This window comes from Notolepis coatsorum, assembly GCF_963971535.1.
Source record: "Notolepis coatsorum genome assembly, contig: SCAFFOLD_260, whole genome shotgun sequence".
Lineage (NCBI taxonomy): Eukaryota > Metazoa > Chordata > Actinopteri > Aulopiformes > Paralepididae > Notolepis > Notolepis coatsorum.
Window position 1 is genome coordinate 1 of NW_028170097.1, and position 23237 is coordinate 23237.

Below are 23237 nucleotides of genomic sequence, written 5' to 3' on the forward strand. Positions count from 1 at the left end.
GTCTTCACGATACACACAGTGCTAAAGGAGAGGGTTTGAAGAGCCTTCATGATACACACAGTGCTAGAGGAGAGGGTTTGAAGAGTCTTCACGATACACACAGTGCTAGAGGAGAGGGTTTGAAGAGCCTTCACGATACACACAGTGCTAGAGGAGAGGGTGTGAAGAGCCTTCATGATACACACAGTGCTAGATGAGAGGGTGTGAAGAGCCTTCACGATACACACAGTGCTAGAGGAGAGGGTTTGAAGAGCCTTCACGATACACACAGTGCTAGAGGAGAGGGTTTGAAGAGCCTTCACGATACACACAGTGCTAAAGGAGAGGGTTTGAAGAGCCTTCACGATACACACAGTGCTAGAGGAGAGGGTTTGAAGAGCCTTCATGATACACACAGTGCTAGAGGAGAGGGTTTGAAGAGCCTTCACGATACACACAGTGCTAGAGGAGAGGGTTTGAAGAGCCTTCACGATACACACAGTGCTAGAGGAGAGGGTTTGAAGAGCCTTCACGATACACACAGTGCTAGAGGAGAGGGTTTGAAGAGTCTTCACGATACACACAGTGCTAGAGGAGAGGGTTTGAAGAGCCTTCACGATACACACAGTGCTAAAGGAGAGGGTTTGAAGAGCCTTCACGATACACACAGTGCTAGAGGAGAGGGTTTGAAGAGCCTTCACGATACACACAGTGCTAAAGGAGAGGGTTTGAAGAGCCTTCACGATACACACAGTGCTAGAGGAGAGGGTTTGAAGAGCCTTCACGATACACACAGTGCTAAAGGAGAGGGTTTGAAGAGTCTTCACGATACACACAGTGCTAGAGGAGAGGGTTTGAAGAGCCTTCACGATACACACAGTGCTAGAGGGTGCATGCCAGTCAGTCTCTTACTTGTCATCATCTTCATCGAGCGCGACCCTCTCGAAGTGCAGGTGGAGCTTGTGTCCCTCCTTGGCCTCGATCAGCCAATGGCAGCTCAGGTTGTTTCCATTACTGTGGTTGCTGACCAGGGGAGGGGGCGGGGAGAGGACCCGGCCCACCGTGGCGTTACGGATCCAGCCTCCGCAGGACACGGCTGAGGAAGCAGAGAACAACACCTTTCTGTTACGCTACAGGGTGCAGGAACACCTTGTTTAACTCCCTGACTGAACACCTTGTTTAACTCCCTGACTGAACATCTTGTTTAACTCCCTGACTGAACATCTTGTTTAACTCCCTGACTGAACACCTTGTTTAACTCTGACTGAACATCTTGTTTAACTCTGACTGAACACCTTGTTTAACTCCCTGACTGAACACCTTGTTTAACTCCCTGACTGAACATCTTGTTTAACTCCCTGACTGAACATCTTGTTTAACTCCCTGACTGAACACCTTGTTTAACTCTGACTGAACACCTTGTTTAACTCCCTGACTGAACACCTTGTTTAACTCCCTGACTGAACATCTTGTTTAACTCCCTGACTGAACACCTTGTTTAACACCCTGACTGAACACCTTGTTTAACTCCCTGACTGAACACCTTGTTTAACTCCCTGACTGAACACCTTGTTTAACTCCCTGACTGAACACCTTGTTTAACACCCTGACTGAACACCTTGTTTAACTCTGACTGAACACCTTGTTTAACTCCCTGACTGAACACCTTGTTTAACTCCCTGACTGAACACCTTGTTTAACTCTGACTGAACACCTTGTTTAACTCTGACTGAACACCTTGTTTAACTCCCTGACTGAACACCTTGTTTAACTCCCTGACTGAACACCTTGTTTAACTCCCTGACTGAACACCTTGTTTAACACCCTGACTGAACATCTTGTTTAACTCCCTGACTGAACACCTTGTTTAACTCCCTGACTGAACACCTTGTTTAACTCCCTGACTGAACACCTTGTTTAACTCTGACTGAACACCTTGTTTAACTCTGACTGAACACCTTGTTTAACTCCCTGACTGAACACCTTGTTTAACTCCCTGACTGAACACCTTGTTTAACTCCCTGACTGAACACCTTGTTTAACACCCTGACTGAACACCTTGTTTAACTCCCTGACTGAACACCTTGTTTAACTCCCTGACTGAACACCTTGTTTAACTCTGACTGAACACCTTGTTTAACACCCTGACTGAACACATTGTTTAACTCTGACTGAACACCTTGTTTAACTCCCTGACTGAACACATTGTTTAACTCTCTGACTGAACACCTTGTTTAACTCCCTGACTGAACACCTTGTTTAACTCCCTGACTGAACACCTTGTTTAACTCCCTGACTGAACACCTTGTTTAACACCCTGACTGAACACCTTGTTTAACTCCCTGACTGAACACCTTGTTTAACACCCTGACTGAACACCTTGTTTAACTCTGACTGAACACCTTGTTTAACTCCCTGACTGAACACATTGTTTAACTCTCTGACTGAACACCTTGTTTAACTCTGACTGAACACCTTGTTTAACTCTCTGACTGAACACCTTGTTTAACTCCCTGACTGAACACCTTGTTTAACTCTCTGACTGAACACCTTGTTTAACTCTGACTGAACACCTTGTTTAACTCTGACTGAACACCTTGTTTAACTCCCTGACTGAACACCTTGTTTAACTCCCTGACTGAACACCTTGTTTAACTCCCTGACTGAACACCTTGTTTAACTCCCTGACTGAACACCTTGTTTAACTCCCTGACTGAACACCTTGTTTAACTCTCTGACTGAACACCTTGTTTAACTCCCTGACTGAACACCTTGTTTAACTCCCTGAACACCTTGTTTAACTCCCTGACTGAACACCTTGTTTAACTCCCTGACTGAACACCTTGTTTAACACCCTGACTGAACACCTTGTTTAACTCTGACTGAACACCTTGTTTAACTCTGACTGAACACCTTGTTTAACTCTGACTGAACACCTTGTTTAACTCCCTGACTGAACACCTTGTTTAACTCCCTGACTGAACACCTTGTTTAACTATCTGACTGAACACCTTGTTTAACTCTGACTGAACACCTTGTTTAAGTCTGACTGAACACCTTGTTTAACTCCCTGACTGAACACCTTGTTTAACTCCCTGACTGAACACCTTGTTTAACTCCATGACTGAACACCCTGTTTAACTCTCTGAATGAACACCTTGTTTAACTCTCTGAACACCTTGTTTAACTCTCTGACTGAACACCTTGTGTAACTCTCTGAACACCTTGTTTAACTCTCTGACTGAACACCTTGTTTAAGTCTGACTGAACACCTTGTTTAACTCCCTGACTGAACACCTTGTTTAACTCCCTGACTGAACACCTTGTTTAACTCTCTGACTGAACACATTGTTTAACTCTCTGACTGAACACCTTGTTTAACTATCTGACTGAACACCTTGTTTAACTCCCTGACTGAACACCTTGTTTAACTCTCTGACTGAACACATTGTTTAACTCCCTGACTGAACACCTTGTTTAACTCCCTGACTGAACACCTTGTTTAACTCCCTGACTGAACACCTTGTTTAACTCCCTGACTGAACACCTTGTTTAACTCTCTGACTGAACACCTTGTTTAACTCTCTGACTGAACACTGTGTTTAACTCCCTGACTGAACACCTTGTTTAAGTCCCTGACTGAACACATTGTTTAACTCCCTGACTGAACACCTTGTTTAACTCCCTGACTGAACACCTTGTTTAACTCCCTGACTGAACACCTTGTTTAACTCTGACTGAACACTGTGTTAAACTCTCTGACTGAACACCTTGTTTAACTCCCTGACTGAACACCTTGTTTAACTCCCTGACTGAACACCTTGTTTAACTCTGACTGAACACCTTGTTTAACTCCCTGACTGAACACCTTGTTTAACTCCCTGACTGAACACCTTGTTTAACTCCCTGACTGAACACCTTGTTTAACACCCTGACTGAACATCTTGTTTAACTCCCTGACTGAACACCTTGTTTAACTCCCTGACTGAACACCTTGTTTAACTCCCTGACTGAACACCTTGTTTAACTCTGACTGAACACCTTGTTTAACTCTGACTGAACACCTTGTTTAACTCCCTGACTGAACACCTTGTTTAACTCCCTGACTGAACACCTTGTTTAACTCCCTGACTGAACACCTTGTTTAACACCCTGACTGAACACCTTGTTTAACTCCCTGACTGAACACCTTGTTTAACTCCCTGACTGAACACCTTGTTTAACTCTGACTGAACACCTTGTTTAACACCCTGACTGAACACATTGTTTAACTCTGACTGAACACCTTGTTTAACTCCCTGACTGAACACATTGTTTAACTCTCTGACTGAACACCTTGTTTAACTCCCTGACTGAACACCTTGTTTAACTCCCTGACTGAACACCTTGTTTAACTCCCTGACTGAACACCTTGTTTAACACCCTGACTGAACACCTTGTTTAACTCCCTGACTGAACACCTTGTTTAACACCCTGACTGAACACCTTGTTTAACTCTGACTGAACACCTTGTTTAACTCCCTGACTGAACACATTGTTTAACTCTCTGACTGAACACCTTGTTTAACTCTGACTGAACACCTTGTTTAACTCTCTGACTGAACACCTTGTTTAACTCCCTGACTGAACACCTTGTTTAACTCTCTGACTGAACACCTTGTTTAACTCTGACTGAACACCTTGTTTAACTCTGACTGAACACCTTGTTTAACTCCCTGACTGAACACCTTGTTTAACTCCCTGACTGAACACCTTGTTTAACTCCCTGACTGAACACCTTGTTTAACTCCCTGACTGAACACCTTGTTTAACTCCCTGACTGAACACCTTGTTTAACTCTCTGACTGAACACCTTGTTTAACTCCCTGACTGAACACCTTGTTTAACTCCCTGAACACCTTGTTTAACTCCCTGACTGAACACCTTGTTTAACTCCCTGACTGAACACCTTGTTTAACTCTGACTGAACACCTTGTTTAACTCTGACTGAACACCTTGTTTAACTCTGACTGAACACCTTGTTTAACTCCCTGACTGAACACCTTGTTTAACTCCCTGACTGAACACCTTGTTTAACTATCTGACTGAACACCTTGTTTAACTCTGACTGAACACCTTGTTTAAGTCTGACTGAACACCTTGTTTAACTCCCTGACTGAACACCTTGTTTAACTCCCTGACTGAACACCTTGTTTAACTCCATGACTGAACACCCTGTTTAACTCTCTGAATGAACACCTTGTTTAACTCTCTGAACACCTTGTTTAACTCTCTGACTGAACACCTTGTGTAACTCTCTGAACACCTTGTTTAACTCTCTGACTGAACACCTTGTTTAAGTCTGACTGAACACCTTGTTTAACTCCCTGACTGAACACCTTGTTTAACTCCCTGACTGAACACCTTGTTTAACTCTCTGACTGAACACATTGTTTAACTCTCTGACTGAACACCTTGTTTAACTATCTGACTGAACACCTTGTTTAACTCCCTGACTGAACACCTTGTTTAACTCTCTGACTGAACACATTGTTTAACTCCCTGACTGAACACCTTGTTTAACTCCCTGACTGAACACCTTGTTTAACTCCCTGACTGAACACCTTGTTTAACTCCCTGACTGAACACCTTGTTTAACTCTCTGACTGAACACCTTGTTTAACTCTCTGACTGAACACTGTGTTTAACTCCCTGACTGAACACCTTGTTTAAGTCCCTGACTGAACACATTGTTTAACTCCCTGACTGAACACCTTGTTTAACTCCCTGACTGAACACCTTGTTTAACTCCCTGACTGAACACCTTGTTTAACTCTCTGACTGAACACTGTGTTAAACTCTCTGACTGAACACCTTGTTTAACTCCCTGACTGAACACCTTGTTTAACTCCCTGACTGAACACCTTGTTTAACTCTCTGACTGAACACCTTGTTTAACTCCCTGACTGAACACCTTGTTCACCTTGTTTAACTCCCTGACTGAACACCTTGTTTAACTCTCTGACTGAACACCTTGTTTAACTCCCTGAACACCTTGTTTAACTCTGAACACCTTGTTTAACTCTCTGACCGAACACCTTGTTTAACTCTCTGACTGAACACCTTGTTTAACTCCCTGAACACCTTGTTTAACTCTGAACACCTTGTTTAACTCTCTGACTGAACACCTTGTTAAACTCCCTGACTGAACACCTTGTTTAACTCCCTGACTGAACACCTTGTTAAACTCTGACTGAACACCTTGTTTAACTCTGACTGAACACCTTGTTTAACTCCCTGAACACCTTGTTTAACTCTGAACACCTTGTTTAACTCTCTGACCGAACACCTTGTTTAACTCTCTGACTGAACACCTTGTTTAACTCCCTGAACACATTGTTTAACTCTGAACACCTTGTTTAACTCTCTGACTGAACACCTTGTTTAACTCCCTGACTGAACACCTTGTTTAACTACCTGACTGAACACATTGTTTAACTATCTGACTGAACACCTTGTTTAAGTCTGACTGAACACCTTGTTTAAGTCTGACTGAACACCTTGTTTAACTCCCTGACTGAACACATTGTTTAACTCCCTGACTGAACACCTTGTTTAACTCCCTGACTGAACACCTTGTTTAACTCCCTGACTGAACACCTTGTTTAACTCTCTGACTGAACACCTTGTTTAACTCTCTGAACACCTTGTTTAACTCTCTGACTGAACACCTTGTTTAACTCTCTGAACACCTTGTTTAACTCTCTGACTGAACACCTTGTTTAACTCTCTGACTGAACACCTTGTTTAACTCTCTGAACACCTTGTTTAACTCTCTGACTGAACACCTTGTTTAACTCCCTGACTGAACACCTTGTTTAACTCCCTGACTGAACACTGTGTTTAACTCTCTGACTGAACACCTTGTTTAACTCCCTGACTGAACACCTTGTTTAACTCTCTGACTGAACACCTTGTTTAACTCTCTGACTGAACACCTTGTTTAACTCCCTGAACACCTTGTTTAACTCTGAACACCTTGTTTAACTCTCTGACCGAACACCTTGTTTAACTCTCTGACTGAACACCTTGTTTAACTCCCTGAACACCTTGTTTAACTCTGAACACCTTGTTTAACTCTCTGACTGAACACCTTGTTAAACTCCCTGACTGAACACCTTGTTTAACTCCCTGACTGAACACCTTGTTAAACTCTGACTGAACACCTTGTTTAACTCTGACTGAACACCTTGTTTAACTCCCTGAACACCTTGTTTAACTCTGAACACCTTGTTTAACTCTCTGACTGAACACCTTGTTTAACTCTCTGACCGAACACCTTGTTTAACTCTCTGACTGAACACCTTGTTTAACTCCCTGAACACATTGTTTAACTCTGAACACCTTGTTTAACTCTCTGACTGAACACCTTGTTTAACTCCCTGACTGAACACCTTGTTTAACTCCCTGACTGAACACATTGTTTAACTATCTGACTGAACACCTTGTTTAAGTCTGACTGAACACCTTGTTTAAGTCTGACTGAACACCTTGTTTAACTCCCTGACTGAACACATTGTTTAACTCCCTGACTGAACACCTTGTTTAACTCCCTGACTGAACACCTTGTTTAACTCTCTGACTGAACACCTTGTTTAACTCTCTGAACACCTTGTTTAACTCTCTGACTGAACACCTTGTTTAACTCTCTGAACACCTTGTTTAACTCTCTGACTGAACACCTTGTTTAACTCTCTGACTGAACACCTTGTTTAACTCTCTGAACACCTTGTTTAACTCTCTGACTGAACACCTTGTTTAACTCCCTGACTGAACACCTTGTTTAACTCCCTGACTGAACACTGTGTTTAACTCTCTGACTGAACACCTTGTTTAACTCCCTGACTGAACACCTTGTTTAACTCTCTGACTGAACACCTTGTTTAACTCTGACTGAACACCTTGTTTAACTCTGACTGAACATCTTGTTTAACTCTGACTGAACACCTTGTTTAACTCTGAAAACATTGTTTGACTCCCTGAACACATTATTTAACTCTCTGACTGAACACCTTGTTTAACTCTCTGACTGAACACCTTGTTTAACTCTCTGACTGAACACCTTGTTTAACTCTCTGACTGAACACCTTGTTTAACTCCCTGACTGAACACCTTGTTTAACTCTGAACACCTTGTTTAACTCCCTGACTGAACACCTTGTTTAACTCTGAACACCTTGTTTAACTCTCTGACTGAACACCTTGTTTAACTCTGAACACCTTGTTTAACTCCCTGACTGAACACCTTGTGTAACTCCCTGACTGAACACCTTGTTTAACTCTCTGACTGAACACCTTGTTTAACTCTCTGAACACCTTGTTTAACTCCCTGACTGAACACCTTGTTCAACTCCCTGACTGAACACATTGTTTAACTCTCTGAATACCTTGTTTAACTCTCTGACTGAACACATTGTTTAACCCTCTGACTGAACACCTTGTTTAACTCTGAACACATTGTTTAACTCTGACTGAACACCTTGTTTAACTCTCTGACTGAACACCTTGTTTAACTCTGACTGAACACCTTGTTTAACTCTCTGACTGAACACCTTGTTTAACTCTGACTGAACACCTTGTTTAACTCCCTGACTGAACACCTTGTTTAACTCTGACTGAACACCTTGTTTAACTCTCTGACTGAACACCTTGTTTAACTCCCTGACTGAACACCTTGTTTAACTCCCTGACTGAACACCTACACCTTGTTTAACTCTCTGAACACCTTGTTTAACTCTCTGAACACCTTGTTTAACTCTCTGACTGAACACCTTGTTTAACTCTCTGACTGAACATATTGTTTAACTCTGAACACCTTGTTTATCTATCTGAACACATTGTTTAACTATCTGAACACCTTGTTTAACTCTGAACACCTTGTTTAACTCTCTGAACACCTTGTTTAACTATCTGAACACCTTGTTTAACTCCCTGACTGAACACCTTGTTTAACTCTTTGACTGAACACCTTGTTTAACTCCCTGACTGAACACCTTGTTTAACTATCTGACTGAACACCTTGTTTAACTCTCTGAACACCTTATTTAACTCTCTGACTGAACACCTTGTTTAACTCTCTGACTGAACACCTTGTTTAACTCTGAACACATTGTTTAACTCTCAGACTGAACACATTGTTTAACTCTGAACACCTTGTTTAACTATCTGAACACCTTGTTTAACTATCTGAACACCTTGTTTAACTCTGAACACATTGTTTAACTCTCTGAAGACCTTGTTTAACTCTTAACACCTTGTTTAACTCCCTGACTGAACACCTTGTTTGCTACACTTTGGTAGATTCTATATGAAACAACTCAAACTGCCATATATCTGCTTTGGTAGGTCCTATCATCATGAAATAACTTAAGCTGTTCTGAGAAGTCACTCTATCACGTTCCTATGTGTTTTGCAACATAAATGGCGATAAAGTTGAATCTGAATCTGAATCACATGACACATCATATGCAATTTAAAAATACAGATTCTAAATATGGACCCTAACACCCTTTTTATAGTTTAGTTTATAGTATTCCTTTATGTGGTCTATAAAGAATATCAATACATACAGCTTGATGGTTGTGTATATGATCTGCACACTATAAGAAAGAAAGGTAATACAGTAATAAAACATAGACACAGAACTGACTGACACACTATAAGGTAAGACAGTAATGAAGCATAGAGAACTGACAACACACTATAAGGTAAGACAGTAATGAAGCATACAGAACTGACCGACACACTATAAGGTAAGACAGTAATGAAGCATACAGAACTGACCGACACACTATAAGGTAAGACAGTAATGAAGCATACAGAACTGACGACACACTATAAGGTAAGACAGTAATGAAGCATACAGAACTGACCGACACACTATAAGGTAAGACAGTAATGAAGCATACAGAACTGACTGACACACTATAAGGTAAGACAGTAATGAAACATACAGAACTGACCGACACACTATAAGGTAAGACAGTAATGAAGCATACAGAACTGACAACACACTATAAGGTAAGACAGTAATCAAACATACAGAACTGACGACACACTATAAGGTAAGACAGTAATGAAGCATATAGAACTGACAACACACTATAAGGTAAGACAGTAATGAAGCATACAGAACTGACGACACACTATAAGGTAAGACAGTAATGAGGCATACAGAACTGACGACACACTATAAGGTAAGACAGTAATGAAGCATACATAACTGACTGACACACTATAAGGTAAGACAGTAATGAAACATACAGAACTGACGACACACTATAAGGTAAGACAGTAATGAAGCATATAGAACTGACGACACACTATAAGGTAAGACAGTAATGAAGCATACAGAACTGACAACACACTATAAGGTAAGACAGTAATGAAGCAAACAGAACTGACGACACACTATAAGGTAAGACAGTAATGAAGCATACAGAACTGACCGACACACTATAAGCTAAGACAGTAATGAAGCATACAGAACTGACGACACACTATAAGGTAAGACAGTAATGAAGCATACAGAACTGACGACACACTATAAGGTAAGACAGTAATGAAGCATACAGAAATGACGACACACTATAAGGTAAGACAGTAATGAAGCATACAGAACTGACGACACACTATAAGGTAAGACAGTAATGAAGCATACAGAACTAACCGACACACTATAAGGTAAGACAGTAATGAAGCATACAGAACTGACCGACACACTATAAGGTAAGACAGTAATGAAGCATACAGAACTGACCGACACACTATAAGGTAAGACAGTAATGAAGCATACAGAACTGACAGACACACTATAAGGTAAGACAGTAATGAAGCATACAGAACTGACCGACACACTATAAGGTAAGACAGTAATGAAGCATACAGAACTGACCGACACACTATAATGTAAGACAGTAATGAAGCATACAGAACTGACGACACACTATAAGGTAAGACAGTAATGAAGCATACAGAACTGACAACACACTATAAGGTAAGACAGTAATGAAGCAACCAGAACAGAACTGATGACACACTATAAGGTAAGACAGTAATGAAGCATACAGAACTGACAGACACACTATAAGGTAAGACAGTAATGAAGCATACAGAACTGACGACACACTATAAGGTAAGACAGTAATGAAGCATCCAGAACAGAACTGATGACACACTATAATGTAAGACAGTAATGAAGCATACAGAACTGACGACACACTATAAGGTAAGACAGTAATGAGGCATACAGAACTGACGACACACTATAAGGTAAGACAGTAATGAAGCATACAGAACTGACTGACACACTATAAGGTAAGACAGTAATGAAACATACAGAACTGACGACACACTATAAGGTAAGACAGTAATGAAGCATATAGAACTGATCACACACTATAAGGTAAGACAGTAATGAAGCATATAGAACTGACGACACACTATAAGGTAAGACAGTAATGAAGCATACAGAACTGACGACACACTATAAGGTAAGACAGTAATGAAGCATATAGAACTGACGACACACTATAAGGTAAGACAGTAATGAAGCATACAGAACTGACAACACACTATAAGGTAAGACAGTAATGAAGCAAACAGAACTGACGACACACTATAAGGTAAGACAGTAATGAAGCATACAGAACTGACCGACACACTATAAGCTAAGACAGTAATGAAGCATACAGAACTGACGACACACTATAAGGTAAGACAGTAATGAAGCATACAGAACTGACGACACACTATAAGGTAAGACAGTAATGAAGCATACAGAACTGACGACACACTATAAGGTAAGACAGTAATGAAGCATACAGAACTGACGACACACTATAAGGTAAGACAGTAATGAAGCATACAGAAATGACGACACACTATAAGGTAAGACAGTAATGAAGCATACAGAACTGACGACACACTATAAGGTAAGACAGTAATGAAGCATACAGAACTAACCGACACACTATAAGGTAAGACAGTAATGAAGCATACAGAACTGACCGACACACTATAAGGTAAGACAGTAATGAAACATACAGAACTGACAACACACTATAAGGTAAGACAGTAATGAAGCATACAGAACTGACCGACACACTATAAGGTAAGACAGTAATGAAGCATACAGAACTGACCGACACACTATAAGGTAAGACAGTAATGAAGCATACAGAACTGACAGACACACTATAAGGTAAGACAGTAATGAAGCATACAGAACTGACTGACACACTATAAGGTAAGACAGTAATGAAGCATACAGAACTGACGACACACTATAAGGTAAGACAGTAATGAAGCATACAGAACTGACCGACACACTATAAGGTAAGACAGTAATGAAGCATACAGAACTGACCGACACACTATAAGGTAAGACAGTAATGAAGCATACAGAACTGACGACACACTATAAGGTAAGACAGTAATGAAGCATACAGAACTGACAACACACTATAAGGTAAGACAGTAATGAAGCAACCAGAACAGAACTGATGACACACTATAAGGTAAGACAGTAATGAAGCATACAGAACTGACAGACACACTATACGGTAAGACAGTAATGAAGCAAACAGAACTGACGACACACTATAAGGTAAGACAGTAATGAAGCATCCAGAACAGAACTGATGACACACTATAAGGTAAGACAGTAATGAAGCATACAGAACTGACGACACACCATAAGGTAAGACAGTAATGAAGCATACAGAACTGACGACACACTATAAGGTAAGACAGTAATGAAGCATACAGAACTGACCGACACACTATAAGGTAAGACAGTAATGAAGCATACAGAACTGACGACACACTATAAGGTAAGACAGTAATGAAGCAAACAGAACTGACAACACACTATAAGGTAAGACAGTAATGAAGCATACAGAACTGACAACACACTATAAGGTAAGACAGTAATGAAGCATATAGAACTGACAACACACTATAAGGTAAGACAGTAATGAAGCATACAGAACTGACGACACACTATAAGGTAAGACAGTAATGAGGCATACAGAACTGACGACACACTATAAGGTAAGACAGTAATGAAACATACAGAACTGATGACACACTATAAGGTAAGACAGTAATGAAACATACAGAACTGACTGACACACTATAAGGTAAGACAGTAATGAAGCATACAGAACTGACGACACACTATAATGTAAGACAGTAATGAAGCATACAGAACTGACCGACACACTATAAGGTAAGACAGTAATGAAGCATACAGAACTGACGACACACTATAAGGTAAGACAGTAATAAAACATAAAAACAGAACTGACGACACACTATAAGGTAAGACAGTAATAAAACATAAAAACAGAACTGACGACACACTATAAGGTAAGACAGTAATGAAGCATACAGAACTGACGACACACTATAAGGTAAGACAGTAATGAAGCATACAGAACTGACGACACACTATAAGGTAAGACAGTAATGAATCATACAGAACTGACCGACACACTATAAGGTAAGACAGTAATGAAGCATACAGAACTGACGACACACTATAAGGTAAGACAGTAATGAAGCATACAGAATTGACGACACACTATAAGGTAAGACAGTAATGAAGCATACAGAACTGACAACACACTATAAGGTAAGACAGTGATGAAGCATACAGAACTGACGACACACTATAAGGTAAGACAGTAATAAAACATAAAAACAGAACTGACCGACACACTATAAGGTAAGACAGTAATAAAACATAACAACAGAACTGACCGACACACTATAAGGTAAGACAGTAATGAAGCATCCAGAACAGAACTGATGACACACTATAAGGTAAGACAGTAATGAAGCATACAGAACTGACGACACACCATAAGGTAAGACAGTAATGAAGCATACAGAACTGACGACACACTATAAGGTAAGACAGTAATGAAGCATACAGAACTGACCGACACACTATAAGGTAAGACAGTAATGAAGCATACAGAACTGACGACACACTATAAGGTAAGACAGTAATGAAGCAAACAGAACTGACAACACACTATAAGGTAAGACAGTAATGAAGCATACAGAACTGACAACACACTATAAGGTAAGACAGTAATGAAGCATATAGAACTGACAACACACTATAAGGTAAGACAGTAATGAAGCATACAGAACTGACGACACACTATAAGGTAAGACAGTAATGAGGCATACAGAACTGACGACACACTATAAGGTAAGACAGTAATGAAACATACAGAACTGATGACACACTATAAGGTAAGACAGTAATGAAACATACAGAACTGACTGACACACTATAAGGTAAGACAGTAATGAAGCATACAGAACTGACGACACACTATAATGTAAGACAGTAATGAAGCATACAGAACTGACCGACACACTATAAGGTAAGACAGTAATGAAGCATACAGAACTGACGACACACTATAAGGTAAGACAGTAATAAAACATAAAAACAGAACTGACGACACACTATAAGGTAAGACAGTAATAAAACATAAAAACAGAACTGACGACACACTATAAGGTAAGACAGTAATGAAGCATACAGAACTGACGACACACTATAAGGTAAGACAGTAATGAAGCATACAGAACTGACGACACACTATAAGGTAAGACAGTAATGAAGCATACAGAACTGACCGACACACTATAAGGTAAGACAGTAATGAAGCATACAGAACTGACGACACACTATAAGGTAAGACAGTAATGAAGCATACAGAATTGACGACACACTATAAGGTAAGACAGTAATGAAGCATACAGAACTGACAACACACTATAAGGTAAGACAGTGATGAAGCATACAGAACTGACGACACACTATAAGGTAAGACAGTAATAAAACATAAAAACAGAACTGACCGACACACTATAAGGTAAGACAGTAATAAAACATAACAACAGAACTGACCGACACACTATAAGGTAAGACAGTAATAAAACATAAAAACAGAACTGACCGACACACTATAAGGTAAGACAGTAATAAAACATAACAACAGAACTGACCGACACACTATAAGGTAAGACAGTAATGAAGCATACAGAACTGACGACACACTATAAGGTAAGACAGTAATAAAACATAAAAACAGAACTGACGACACACTATAAGGTAAGACAGTAATAAAACATAAAAACAGAACTGACGACACACTATAAGGTAAGACAGTAATAAAACATAAAAACAGAACTGACGACACACTATAATGTAAGACAGTAATGAAGCATACAGAACTGACCGACACTATAAGGTAAGACAGTAATGAAGCATACAGAACTGACGACACACTATAAGGTAAGACAGTAATGAAGCATACAGAACTGACGACACACTATAAGGTAAGACAGTAATGAAGCATACAGAACTGACCGACACACTATAAGGTAAGACAGTAATGAAGCATACAGAACTGACGACACACTATAAGGTAAGACAGTAATGAAGCATACAGAACTGACAACACACTATAAGGTAAGACAGTAATAAAACATAAAAACAGAACTGACCGACACACTGCGGCTCAGCGCTGCTCCAGTGAGGCTGTGTGGCGTTGACACAGGTGGACACCTCATGACCTCTGACCTGGAACCCCGGGTCACAGTGGAAGTGGGCCTGACCTCCAGGGTGGATGTCGGTCACCGTCACACCGCCCCCCTCAGGAGACAGGGGGAAGGTGCAGGAGAGCAGGAAGGCTGTCGACAGAGATGTGAGAGGAGCGGAAACGACACAATGTCGTCAACATGTACAACTTGACGAGTAGTATAACAATCACCCCTGGTAACCAAGTCAAGTATACAGTGTGTATAAACAGGCCTACAGTTCCTACAAGGATGAATGAATAATACAGCAATGAAAGTCTGACCCTTAACCTCATAGTCTGGAATACAGAGAGAAAACAACAACAGATGTTTCATGGGACTCAGACTCACGGCCTGCAGTGGATAATACAGTATATTAAATGCTGTTCAAACCCATGTCCCCTTCAATAGGTTAGAACATCATATCCCAGCGTGCACCTCTGCGTAGACAAAACCTCCCCGGAGACTGACCCAAGTCACCTTGATAGTGGAGGCTGAACACGCCGTGATTGGTCTGCCGGTTGCTGCGATAGTGAATCTGCACTTGATTGGTGGAGCTGCGGATCACCTGACCCTCTCTCATCAGGGTCTCGTTGGCCAGCAGCTGCGGTCCCGAGCCTCCCAGCCCTGTGATGGTCAGGGACTCGTCCTTGGACAAGTTGACCTTCCTCACCTAGAGGAGGACAGACATGAGAATCACCAGGGCAGTGTCCAGCTGCACTCTTGACCCTTTAGTGTGGCAGTGAAAGGGTTATGTGTATGTCATAGTGAAAGGGTTAACCGTTTGGTAGTGCGGCAGTGAATGGGTTAACCTGCTGTGTATTGTCTCAGTGAAAGGGTTAACTGTTTGGTAGTGCAGCAGTGAAAGGGTTAACCTGCTGTGTATTGTCACAGTGAAAGGGTTAACCTGCTGTGTATTGTCACAGTGAAAGGGTTAACCTGCTGTGTATTGTCACAGTGAAAGGGTTAACTGTTTGGTAGTGAAAGGGTTAACCTGCTATGTATTGTCACAGTGAAAGGGTTAACTGTTTGGTAGTGTGGCGGTGAAAGGGTTAACCGGCTGTGTATTGTCACAGTGAAAGGGTTAACTGTTTGGTAGTGCGGCAGTGAAAGGGTTAAAGGACCATACCAGTCAGGGCTCTACAGTGTGAGCGTTTCACTCGCATGGGCCCCTAAAAATAGATGTGTGAGAACCGGAAAAAATATTTAGGAGCACAGTGTGCGAGTGATGGACGAGTGATTGTCATTTCATAATATATATGACCTCTAGCTCCTCAGCCCTGCGCCTGACAGCTCTGTGACCACTCATCTAGCTCCTCAGCCCTGCGCCTGACAGCTCTGTGACGACTCATCTAGCTCCTCAGCCCTGCGCCTGACAGCTCTGTGACGACTCATCTCATCTAGCTCCTCAGCCCTGCGCCTGACAGCTCTGTGACCACTCATCTAGCTCCTCAGCCCTGCGCCTGACAGCTCTGTGACCACTCATCTAGCTCCTCAGCCCTGCGCCTGACAGCTCTGTGACCACTCATCTAGCTCCTCAGCCCTGCGCCTGACAGCTCTGTGACCACTCATCTAGCTCCTCAGCCCTGCGCCTGACAGCTCTGTGACCACTCATCTAGCTCCTCAGCCCTGCGCCTGACAGCTCTGTGACCACTCATCTAGCTCCTCAGCCCTGCGCCTGACAGCTCTGTGACGACTCATCTCATCTAGCTCCTCAGCCCTGCGCCTGACAGCTCTGTGATGACTCATCTCATCTAGCTCCTCAGCCCTGCGCCTGACAGCTCTGTGACGACTCATCTCATCTAGCTCCTCAGCCCTGCGCCTGACAGCTCTGTGACGACTCATCTAGCTCCTCAGCCCTGCGCCTGACAGCTCTGTGACGACTCATCTAGCTCCTCAGCCCTGCGCCTGACAGCTCTGTGACGACTCATCTAGCTCCTCAGCCCTGCGCCTGACAGCTCTGTGACCACTCATCTCATCTAGCTCCTCAGCCCTGCGCCTGACAGCTCTGTGACCACTCATCTAGCTCCTCAGCCCTGCGCCTGACAGCTCTGTGACGACTCATCTAGCTCCTCAGCCCTGCGCCTGACAGCTCTGTGACGACTCATCTAGCTCCTCAGCCCTGCGCCTGACAGCTCTGTGACCACTCATCTAGCTCCTCAGCCCTGCGCCTGACAGCTCTGTGACGACTCATCTAGCTCCTCAGCCCTGCGCCTGACAGCTCTGTGACCACTCATCTCATCTAGCTCCTCAGCCCTGCGCCTGACAGCTCTGTGACGACTCATCTAGCTCCTCAGCCCTGCGCCTGACAGCTCTGTGACGACTCATCTCACGAGTCACGCTGCTTCTGTGTGTGAGGACAACTCTGCCAGCAAAACGTCCAATGGTCTAAAATGCGTTGCATCCTCGTCGTGGTAAAAACCTCTCTCTCTCTCTCTCTCTCTCTCTCTCTCTCTCTCTCTCTCTCTCTCTCTCTCTCTCTCTCTCTCTCTCTCTCTCTCTCTCTCGTCACACTGTTTCTATGTGTAAGGAAAACTCTGCAAGCTTTGCATCCTCCCTCCTGATTCCTGATTCCTGAACCTATTTCATTCTAAATGAAGATATTGATGGACATTAGCTATATTATATAGCTCAGCAGCTGTAACAGAATCATTTTATTATTTTTTATTTACGTTTCAACAGTGTCAAAATATAACATATAACATGCAACATGTGGGCCCTCTTGAGGACAATTTGCCCACTGGCACTTCGGCGCCCTCTAGCGGCTCGGGTGTGCATATTTACGAAGTACACGGCAGACTTTTAATTTGTTCAAATACCACTCTGACTCCAGAGCCTCTACCTCCATTGGGCGACCTCGAAAATTATTGGACAGGGTTGTAACCAATGAGTAGGGCTTTTGGTACCCCACGTGGGAATAACCCAATCAGGGCTCTAGGTGAGAAGTCACAAGCCAAAACAGGAAGTGAATTCTCTGTCGAATGCATTGAAGTCTATGAGAAAATAGTTTTCTGAGCCCTCTCACCTTTTACCAAAGGCTTCTAATCACTCATTTCTGAACGGATCTTTAGACTTCAGGCTATGGAGCCAGGGTGTCTTTTCAGCCATATCAATGTTTTTGAAAATACTACTTCTGGACTACTAACTACTACGGAAAAACGTGAGTAACAAGTTTTTCTACAACTCAAGTTCAGCCCTATGTTACTCTATTTCATTAGCACTAAAAGTGAGTTTTCTTTATTGTATCAGAAACTTCAGAATGTCATCTTTCAAAAGAGACCAGGCCCATGCATGTGATATAAGTATAAAGTATAGTCTTGTAACAAACCCACTTTGTTGTTGTTGTTGTTGACGACTCTCGAGGCAGATGTTATTTCTCACTTTGGTCCTTTATTCCAACATCTCAGATACAGCTTCGGTACCAGTGACTCATTGCTACAACTCCCCATGCCGCAAGAGGCCGCACCCTAGGTGCCACACCCTCTTATAGCCTTCCCAGGTCAGCCCCTGCCCCCTCCCCTCTACCAACCCCGGGCCCGTGCGACCAACAGCGTCGCCTGCCAGCCCCAGATTGGTAGAGAGAGTGACAGCTCGGCTGACCAATCACCCAAATCCCAGGGTCGCTTCAGTATTTTGGTTTGCAAAAAAAGTATGCAGTCCTCAAAAACGAAAACTAAAATGGCCAATTTTGGGGGCGCCTATTGTATAAAGAACTTTCCATGTTCTGTCGTCTGATAATACCATTACCTTTCCTATCGGTATCAAAGTAAATTTGTTTGTATCATGACAACACTACAACATACAAAAGCAGCTTGACAACCGACATCCTTTGCGTCTAGTATGCATGGGCCAATGTGTGATTTTGGTGGTATGTGCTATTGCACAGATCTGTGTCCCTTAGTATGCAACGCACGCACACACAGTATAATATGCATGTAATACATAGTTTGTTAATAAACTCTGTGTAACTTGAACATGTTTCACTGCGCTCCTACATTGCTGTGCTCCTAAATGTCTTTGTGTGCTCCTAAATGTATTTGTGTGCTCCTACATGTCTTTGTGTGCTCCTAAATGTATTTGTGTGCTCCTAAATGTCTTTGTGTGCTCCTAAATGTATTTTTGTGCTCCTAAATTTCTTTGTGTGCTCCTAAATTTCTGTGCCCTGAGTGGGAGGTTTGAAGGATCAAAGTGGGTATCAAACAGGAGGAAAGACTGTCAAGTTTTAAACTGTGGATACCAAATAGAAGGTAAAGACGACTTTAAACTGTTAAACAGTAATCCAGAACTATTTTATTGCACTGAAAAGCACTACGTGCTCATTTGATGTCTATTATATTCTACTATTTGATTGCACTGCACTATTGCTGTGAGGGCTGGGTAAACACTGCACACTTCCCAACGAGGGGGTGTGCCGAACAGTCTGCTTCACGCACCTGAGAGGAGTTTGCAATCAGCTCGGATGAGAGTACGAGTATTGCAGACTCCCTTCCACTCCTGGCCGGGTCATCTTGTTGCCACCACCTACTGCCGCGTCCCCTGTGTGAGACGTTGTGCCATCTACATCCTACCACCTACTGCCGCGTCCCCTGTGTGAGACGTTGTGCCATCTACATCCTACCACCTACTGCCGCGTCCCCTGTGTGAGACGTTGTGCCATCTACATCCTACCACCTACTGCCGCGTCCCCTGTGTGAGACGTTGTGCCATCTACATCCTACCACCTACTGCCGCGTCCCCTGTGTGAGACGTTGTGCCATCTACATCCTACCACCTACTGCAGCGTCCCCTGTGTGAGACGTTGTGCCATCTACATCCTACCACCTACTGCCGCGTCCCCTGTGAGACGTCGTGCCATCTACATCCTACCACCTACTGCCGCGTCCCCTGTGTGAGACGTTGTGCCATCTACATCCTACCACCTACTGCAGCGTCCCCGGGGTGAGACGTTGTGCCATCTACACCCTACCACCTACTGCAGCGTCCCCTGTGTGAGACGTTGTGCCATCTACATCCTACCACCTACTGCCGCGTCCCTGGGGTGAGACGTCCTGCCATCTACATCCTACCACCTACTGCCGCGTCCCCTGTGTGAGACGTCGTGCCATCTACATCCTACCACCTACTGCAGCCTCCCCGGTGTGAGACGTCCTGCCATCTACATCCTACTGCTGCGTCTGCGGCGTGAGACGTTGTGCCATCTACATCCTACCACCTACTGCCACGTCCCCTGTGTGAGACGTTGTGCCATCTACATCCTACTACCTACTGCCGCGTCCCCTGTGTGAGACGTTGTGCCATCTACATCCTACCACCTACTGCCGCGTCCCCTGTGTGAGACGTTGTGCCATCTACATCCTACCACCTACTGCCGTGTCCCCTGTGTGAGACGTCCTGCCATCTACATCCTACCACCTACTGCCACGTCCCCTGTGTGAGACGTCCTGCCATCTACATCCTACCACCTACTGCCGCGTCCCCTGTGTGAGACGTTGTGCCATCTACATCCTACCACCTACTGCCGCGTCCCCTGTGTGAGACGTGGTGCCATCTACATCCTACCACCTACTGCCGCGTCCCCGGGGTGAGACGGTGTGCCATCTACATCCTACCACCTACTGCAGCGTCCCCGGGGTGAGACGTTGTGCCATCTACATCCTACCACCTACTGCAGCGTCCCCTGTGTGAGACGTTGTGCCATCTACATCCTACCACCTACTGCAGTGTCCCCTGTGTGAGACGTTGTGCCATCTACATCCTACCACCTACTGCCGCGTCCCCTGTGTGAGACGTTGTGCCATCTACATCCTACCACCTACTGCCGCGTCCCCTGTGTGAGACGTCGTGCCATCTACATCCTACCACCTACTGCCGCGTCCCCTGTGTGAGACGTCGTGCCATCTACATCCTACCACCTACTGCAGCGTCCCCTGTGTGAGACGTCGTGCCATCTACATCCTACCACCTACTGCCGCGTCCCCTGTGTGAGACGTCGTGCCATCTACATCCTACCACCTACTGCCGCGTCCCCTGTGTGAGACGTCATGCCATCTACATCCTACCACCTACTGCAGCGTCCCCTGTGTGAGACGTCGTGCCATCTACATCCTACCACCTACTGCAGCGTCCCCTGTGTGAGACGTCCTGCCATCTACATCCTACCACCTACTGCCGCGTCCCCTGTGTGAGACGTTGTGCCATCTACATCCTACCACCTACTGCCGCGTCCCCTGTGTGAGACGTTGTGCCATCTACATCCTACCACCTACTGCCGCGTCCCCTGTGTGAGACGTTGTGCCATCTACATCCTACCACCTACTGCCGCGTCCCCTGTGTGAGACGTTGTGCCATCTACATCCTACCACCTACTGCAGCGTCCATTGTGTGAGACGTTGTGCCATCTACATCCTACCACCTACTGCAGCGTCCCCTGTGTGAGACGTTGTGCCATCTACATCCTACCACCTACTGCAGCGTCCATTGTGTGAGACGTTGTGCCATCTACATCCTACCACCTACTGCAGCGTCCCCTGTGTGAGACGTCGTGCCATCTACATCCTACCACCTACTGCCACGTCCCCTGTGTGAGACGTTGTGCCATCTACATCCTACCACCTACTGCCACGTCCCCTGTGTGAGACGTTGTGCCATCTACATACTACCACCTACTGTCGCGTCCCCTGTGAGACGTCGTGCCATCTACATCCTACCACCTACTGCCTCCCCTGTGTGAGACGTTGTGCCATCTACATCCTACCACCTACTGCAGCGTCCCCTGTGAGACGTCCTGTCATCTACATCCTACCACCTACTGCCACGTCCCCTGTGTGAGACGTTGCGCCATCTACATCCTACCATCTACTGCCACGTCCCCTGTGTGAGACGTCGTGCCATCTACATCCTACCACCTACTGCCACGTCCCCTGTGTGAGACGTCGTGCCATCTACATCCTACCATCTACTGCCACGTCCCCTGTGTGAGACGTCGTGCCATCTACATCCTACCACCTACTGCCTCGTCCCCTGTGTGAGACGTTGTGCCATCTATATCCTACCACCTACTGCCGCGTCCCCTGTGTGAGACGTCGTGCCATCTACATCCTACCACCTACTGCTGCGTCCCCTGTGTGAGACGTCGTGCCATCTACACATTACCACCTACTGCCTCCCCTGTGTGAGACGTCCTGCCATCTACATCCTACCACCTACTGCCGCGTCCCCTGTGTGAGACGTCCTGCCATCTACATCCTAACACCTATTGCCACGTCCCCTGTGTGAGACGTCGTGCCATCTACATCCTACCACCTACTGCAGCGTCCCCTGTGTGAGACGTTGTGCCATCTACATCCTACCACCTACTGCCTCCCCTGTGTGAGACGTTGTGCCATCCACATCCTACCACCTACTGCCACGTCCCCTGTGTGAGACGTTGTGCCATCTACATCCTACCACCTACTGCAGCGTCCCCTGTGTGAGACGTCCTGCCATCTACATCCTACCACCTACTGCCACGTCCCCTGTGTGAGACGTCCTGCCATCTACATCCTACCACCTACTGCAGCGTCCCCTGTGTGAGACGTTGTGCCATCTACATCCTACCACCTACTGCAGCGTCCC

General features: G+C 44.3%; 1 protein-coding gene across 1 annotated transcript in view; it reads right to left on the reverse strand.

The window, feature by feature from the left end:
• Positions 1 to 887: 887 nt before the first annotated feature.
• Positions 888 to 23237, reverse strand: part of LOC311248617 (seizure protein 6 homolog) — a gene marked incomplete at both ends in the record, with an annotated part of 127517 nt that continues 105167 nt past the window's right edge. Inside the window, 3 exons of the mRNA XM_084339475.1 lie at positions 888 to 1075; positions 15552 to 15737; positions 16104 to 16296. Of these exons, the coding sequence (XP_084195601.1) occupies positions 888 to 1075; positions 15552 to 15737; positions 16104 to 16296 (567 nt within the window). The remainder of the gene's footprint in view (positions 1076 to 15551; positions 15738 to 16103; positions 16297 to 23237) is intronic.